The 6,165-nt window shown below is 38.6% G+C and overlaps 2 protein-coding genes across 2 annotated transcripts in view; both read right to left on the bottom strand.

Annotated features, from left to right (window-relative positions):
- The window catches only part of vps41 (VPS41 subunit of HOPS complex), a 10,502-nt gene extending 4,748 nt beyond the window's left edge, over positions 1-5,754 (bottom strand). The window contains exons 1-10 of the mRNA XM_037694335.1: positions 5,628-5,754; positions 4,642-4,704; positions 4,478-4,543; positions 2,993-3,112; positions 2,755-2,901; positions 2,609-2,675; positions 1,646-1,740; positions 1,433-1,562; positions 1,182-1,297; positions 978-1,096 (exon numbers count right to left, since the gene is read on the bottom strand). Coding sequence (XP_037550263.1) covers positions 978-1,096; positions 1,182-1,297; positions 1,433-1,562; positions 1,646-1,740; positions 2,609-2,675; positions 2,755-2,901; positions 2,993-3,112; positions 4,478-4,543; positions 4,642-4,704; positions 5,628-5,654 — 950 coding nt within the window. The 5' untranslated portion in view covers positions 5,655-5,754. The remainder of the gene's footprint in view (positions 1-977; positions 1,097-1,181; positions 1,298-1,432; positions 1,563-1,645; positions 1,741-2,608; positions 2,676-2,754; positions 2,902-2,992; positions 3,113-4,477; positions 4,544-4,641; positions 4,705-5,627) is intronic.
- LOC119426758 (tyrosine-protein kinase yes) overlaps positions 1-6,165 on the bottom strand; it is an 83,014-nt gene that overhangs the window by 32,677 nt on the left and 44,172 nt on the right. The window lies entirely within an intron of this gene.

The raw sequence follows: 6,165 nt of genomic DNA, 5'->3' as shown, positions 1-6,165 counted from the left end.
GAGCTGAAAACAGCACCTCAGACTGAGGAAGTCTCTTGGATGAGAGACGAAACGTTTCTACATTTTTTTGTTTATTTGCTTTGTTTTGTTTTTTTGAATGTCCAGAGGACCAGATTTAACTTTTTTAGATTTTTCTACCTGGATTATTGAGCATGCATCAGGATACTGATTAGTCCTGCACATCAGTTCATTCGTCAGTACAGAACACCTTTAACCTGTGAATGTTTGTACTTTTCCTCACATGAACTGATCACCTCAGCTCCTTCAAAAATACTTTTATTGAATTAAAGTCACAATTTGGATTTTTGAACGTCAAAATTGTTCAATTTAACATTATTTTAGTAGAAGCACATGTGCATTTATTGCTTAGCTGCACAAACTAGTTTTCCCAGATTAACTTTTTTTAGACAACATACTGTCTGTATATATTTTACTTTGACTAGTTTGCTTAGAAATGGAAATTTTAACACATTATGTTTTATGCTGGATTAAAAAAGTAATTTATTTTCTTCAGACTATAGCACTTCTAATCAAACATCCCTTCTATGAAACATTAAAAAAAGTCAATTGTTTTGGAGAAAGGATAGTTTCTCACTGATGGATCATTTCCACCAATTAATGAAAAAATAATATTTTGTTTTAGTTGTGCAATGGGCTTTATAAAGCTAGATTTTATTAGAAAATGTAATTTTTAAGTCATATTTACATGGAGGAGTTATTAAATTTTACAGTTTACATAAAACAAACAATTTGACATCATTATGTTAATATAAAAAAAGCATGTTAGCAAACCTTGGCTCATATAAGGGGAACATTTAGGTCAATAAAATGACGTTGGATCAAGTAGTAAAAAAAAAAAAAAAAAACTTTGACAATTACGTATAGTGATGTTTCATAGATGATCTGAATGATTATATCTGCGTTATAGATCCTAAATGTTAAATTTTACATGCAAATGCCACGTCTCCATAACTCACCTTGCAGCAGTGTCGTAGTCTCCGTACTCCACCAAGTGATTGATGTAAGCCATTCCAATTTTCTGAACGTCGTGTCTCTTGATGTTTTTGAAGCTGATCTCTGCAGCCATCAGCGCCTCCTGCACAGACACAAAATTAAACTATGACATTGGCATCGTAACCTTTAGCAGCATTTAAAAAAAAAAAAAAAAGTTGAACCCAAACCTCATATTTCTTCTTTTCAAGCAGCCAGTCGATATGGTCATCCTGGTCTCGCTCTTTGGCCACGACGATGTCTTTGGGACTGATGATGTAGAACAGCGACTCTCCCTCCGAATGCTCTGTTAATGAAAATGCATTTATGGCTCTGCGTACAGTGCGTTACAGCTGACATTTGATAATCGATGCATAATATAATCAGACTGTAGTAAAAAAACAGCGAGACATTTGTCTGGGAGCAGTTTTTATGGGCTCACCGAGGCGGTAGTCTCTACATTTATTTTCTCGGAAGAAGCGAACAGTCAGAGCGTCTGAGGAGATCTCCTCGAAGCTCTCGGGGAGAGGCTGGATGATGTCGAGACGAGGCCGTGCTTCAAACTCCTCATCCTGCGTGCGCACATAACGCGTTGCTAGCTACATTTCTGTACTTATGAGAGCTTTGAACAATTTACAAGCATCACTGTTACCACCTGATCCGAGTTCTCATTCACAAAGAACAGAGTGACGAGCTGATCGACCAGCGGTGCCAAGCCACAGATGAAAAACTCCGTCTCAAATGCAGAAACTGAAAGAAACAAAATATTTCATTTGCAGGATGAAAGAGGATACATAAAAGTATATTAGGTGGTTTAGGGTGACACAATATACTGTACTTTCCAGCGTATAAGTCGCAGTTTGTTATGTAGATTTGTCAGTCCTGCAACTTATACGCCAAAGCGACTCATACACTTTTTTCTCATATTCATAACGCAATTTTTGACTGATGCTTTAAATTTTGAAGAACTGCAACAGCGAGTCCTCCCATGCGTGCTCGCTTCACTCAGCTGGTGCAGACGGAGGAACGCTGGAGAGCTAGAGGCTCCGGCCGAGATGGATGGATGGATGGCGTCGCCCAGGTGAAATGAAGCTGTTTTGACCATTAAATAAACGCATAATAAATGCGACTTATACAGTAAAGCGACTTATGTACCAGTATGTTTTCTTTTTTCTCGTCATGATGCTTTTTTGACTGATGCGACTTATATGCTGGAAAATACGGTACTTATTTCTAACATTTGATGCCTCTACTTCACCCTTTTGTTTTAGTTTGACGCTTTATGGCTCACAACCAGTTTAATTAATAATATGGAAATCTACATATTGCTTAAATGCAATTTGGGCCTTTGGATGAAACCAAAAAGCTTTATTGCAGTGTTTTTCTCTCTTTTTTGTCAGTGACCAGATTGTGATGTCCTCACATGCCTGTTTGAGAATAACACTATTATGTTGATCATATTGGATCACATATTGCATTTTGACTTTTAAATGTAATGTTCTGTCCTCTACTGTAGTCGTGCTGTACTTTTCTTATTCTAATTTAATCAAAATAAGATTTTCTGTAAAATTCTTGAAGACGAGATGTGCTTCTTGCTGGCGAGCGGTGTGATTTTTACCTATTTCCACATAGCGGCTAGGCAGATCTCTTATTTCTGTAGGATTTCTTTCTTTCACAACACAAATCTAAGGGAAACAAAATAGGAAGATGACTCTTAAGACTTGGTAAAACTAGTAAAATAGCAGAAATTATTAACAGACAAACCTTAATGGAGGTACCCCAGCCGACAATGAGCGTGGTGTCGTCTTTCCAACACAGACTGCATGGGTACATGTCAGGCCTCAGGCTAACGTTATCCCTCAACACGTTGGAGATCCGTTGCTTTGTGGTCATGTCATAGATTTTTACTCCCTAAATAAAGAAAATAAGAAACAAAACAAAAGCGATATCGCAATCAGCACTGGAGGTACAGCCTGATTGCTTTAACGAGGCCGTCACTCACCAGGTTGTTGGCCCACACGATCAGGTTGGCTCTCCACTGGACATTAGTGATCGTCCCCTCACCTTCATGTAAAACCAGCTTCTTCCAGCGATTCAACCAGTTCCTTTCATACAGAAGCAGCTTGAAGGAAGAAAAATTTAAATAAACCACACAGTGTGCAGTACTAGAAATAGGCCTACAGAGGGCAGTAGATAAACAGCATTTTGCTCTGATTTAACAGGCTGAGACTTTTAGCTTTAAAAACCCAACTCTAATGCAAATACACACATCTTCTTTTTGCATAGATATAATTTTATTTTGGAACATTTTAGCACAGAGAAAATTAATATAAACTATCCGTTTGACTTTGATGAAGCAAGAAAAGAGTCGCTGATGGAACAAGTCATTTTAAAAACACGCATGACTGACAAAATGCACAAAGGGGAAGGGAAGTGTTTAAAATGTGCTGCATTAAAAGCATAACTCCACACTCTTGTCACTGAATAGTAGCGCTTTAGGTTGCTCATCTTTGATTGGGCATATTGGAGATGGTGAAAAAATATATAGTCATACGTTTTTATGTTTTAGCGTCACTTTTTTTGCACAAAAGTTGTGGTAAGTGTGGAATTTCAGGCATCATGTTGACTTCATCTATTGCAGTTAACCTTTCCTTGCATTCCTTGAGCTGTTATTATCCTTACTACAAAACGATGGTCGAAAGGACCCCCAAAAAGGTGCCTTATATTACCGGAGAAGACTTTTTAATTCAGCATTTGGGCTATGTTAATAAACAGTTTGCTCCACAAAAAGATGAGACAACAAAAGAAACTGGGGAGACAAAATTGAATTTCCTTTGACAGGATGTGGCTCCCGTTGAGGCTTATTGATTTTCATCACAGGCACCTCGCGGAGGCCTTCACAACATGGCACGGAGAGGAATCAGCACCATTTCAAAGAAAATGGCAGAAGAACACTAAGAATGAAGTTGTACTGAAAAAGTTTGTCCTCCAGCTTTTGTAGAAATCTCGTCACGCCTTATTTATTTATGTACCATGATGGCACATCTATAAATGATTACTTCTGAAAGCTAAAAAAAAAAAAAGACAGATCTAATGTCCAAACTCATTTCACCTTATATATGCTTCCCAAAGAGATCACTATACGTTTCTGAAAATCCGGAGACTGCGTACTTCTTTATAATGGCATCTATTTGCCGCGCCTGTAAAGCATTGCTTTTGAAACATTGTTGAGAGAATAGCACTTTGTGAAAATGGGCAGCTCTGCCGAGAGCACTCCAGTAACGACACAGAAAAACTAAGAGCCTTTCACCGGAGACAAAAGGCCCAAGTTTCGCCTTCAGCCGAGTCAAAGTGACTTCGTTTTAACAGGAATCGGTTTCAAACAGACACAATTGGGTGGGGTGGGGAAATTACTGTTGCAGGAAATTTCTTTAAATGTTGAAAACTGTATATAATGACTGTGCTAAGACAGTCTGTTTGAACCTACCTTGTTACCCCCTGTGACAAACTGTTTGCAGTTTGATCTGCTGAATTGAGGGTGTAATGCAACTGCCTGCAAGAAAAAAGGAAAGATTTTACTGTTTAGAAAAGTACATTTTAGTCCACAGGACATATATAATAAACTCCAACAAACTGAGGGGGAAAACCTACTTTGATGGGACAGTCGAAGTTATCATGGAAGCCCTCTCTCGTGTAAAGGCCGAACACTTGAACCTGAAACAGAGACGAGGCAGCAGAACAGAAAGAAAAGGTGAAATACTGGAAATTCCTCCTTTAATTGCTGCCTCTGCAACTATCTGAGGCCAGCGGGGGAAAAGTGGGGTCCGAAAAGACTTTGATTGGCTCCCTACTTCTCCTCTGGGTTACCAATTAGTGGACAGGCTGATTTTCTTGAACCCTGCAGGCTTTAGAACAGAAGGCCTAATCTTGGACTTGACCACAGCTTCAGTTTTAGCTACAATGTTGTACATGACAGCTACTTTTTCTTTATCTGAAAGCCCCAAAAGATGGGTGAATATTATAAAAGTCTGATACGATCTCCTTTTTCACATCAGTAATTAAGGATTAAGTTAGATTTCAAAGGATTAACAGCGAGCTGAATCTATGAAGGGGTTGCAGCGTTGGCTTTAATTGTCAGCTCCGTTTTTTTGTAGCGACAAGATCTTGTTTTTTTGCCATCACAGCACTGAAAGTTAAAGGGGTGGGCATATCACAGAGCATATCTTGACTGCAAAATCCTTGAAGGATGGTGGTAATGATGAGAAGAGACAAGATAACAGCAGGAACATGGAGAGGGTATCCACAGAGTGGCTGATGGCTGACTGACAGCTCGACAGATCTGAGTACAATCCTTTAACACGCTCTTCAAAATTGTTACAAGCTTTTTATAAATTTTAACATCACTGGGAAAAAAAAAGTGGGTTTATGTGTTGATTTGGTGGAGATAAAAGTCCAGATTTGATGCTGCGAATGTGGAAGAAGTGCCGTGTAAAAATTCACTCCTAAACGCCTCAACTTCCAAATCATTAGCATGTTAGAGGCCGATGAGTTCATATGAATTACGAAAGATGAAAAACCCTGATTTAGAGCAGCAAGACCCAAGAATCAGGATCCAGCACTAAGAGAAAAAATCTCACCTTCCCATCCTCAGAGCAGATGCCCATGTGCTCTCCACTCTCATCCAGACTGATCTGGTTGATCGTCACAGAACTCTGCACAAACACAGGATCATTTTTATTAGAGGAAGGGAGAATTTTACATCAAAAGGCACTATGACTGAGGTTTTAACAAAGAGTTAAACAGTACAAAAAACTTGGAAAGTGAAACGCCTACCATTCCTAAGAGGAATGCATTATCTTGGTGCTTTTCAATCTGTTCTGAATTGAGTTGGACTTAAAAGTCATAGAGTTGCAGAGTTTCAATCAATGATTAGTTAATACGAGGTTCAAAAAAGTTTCCTGAGCAAAAACAATTCAGTTCAATTCAGTTTATTTACAGTATGTAGCGCCAGAACACAACACAAGTCATCTCAGGGCACTGAACAGAAACATTCATATACAGTAGTCCCTCGTTTATCTCGGGGGATCCGTACCCTGAAGCCCTGAGATAAGTGAAAAACCACAAAGTAGGAATAGTAGTGCAAGTAGTAGTTTATATATATATATATATATATAT

This window comes from Nematolebias whitei, chromosome 20 (assembly GCF_014905685.2).
Source record: "Nematolebias whitei isolate Nwh7 chromosome 20, NemWhi1, whole genome shotgun sequence".
Classification (NCBI taxonomy): domain Eukaryota; kingdom Metazoa; phylum Chordata; class Actinopteri; order Cyprinodontiformes; family Rivulidae; genus Nematolebias; species Nematolebias whitei.
The sequence above is the reverse complement of the archived record's forward strand: the minus strand, read 5'-3'. Positions and strand labels throughout refer to the sequence as shown.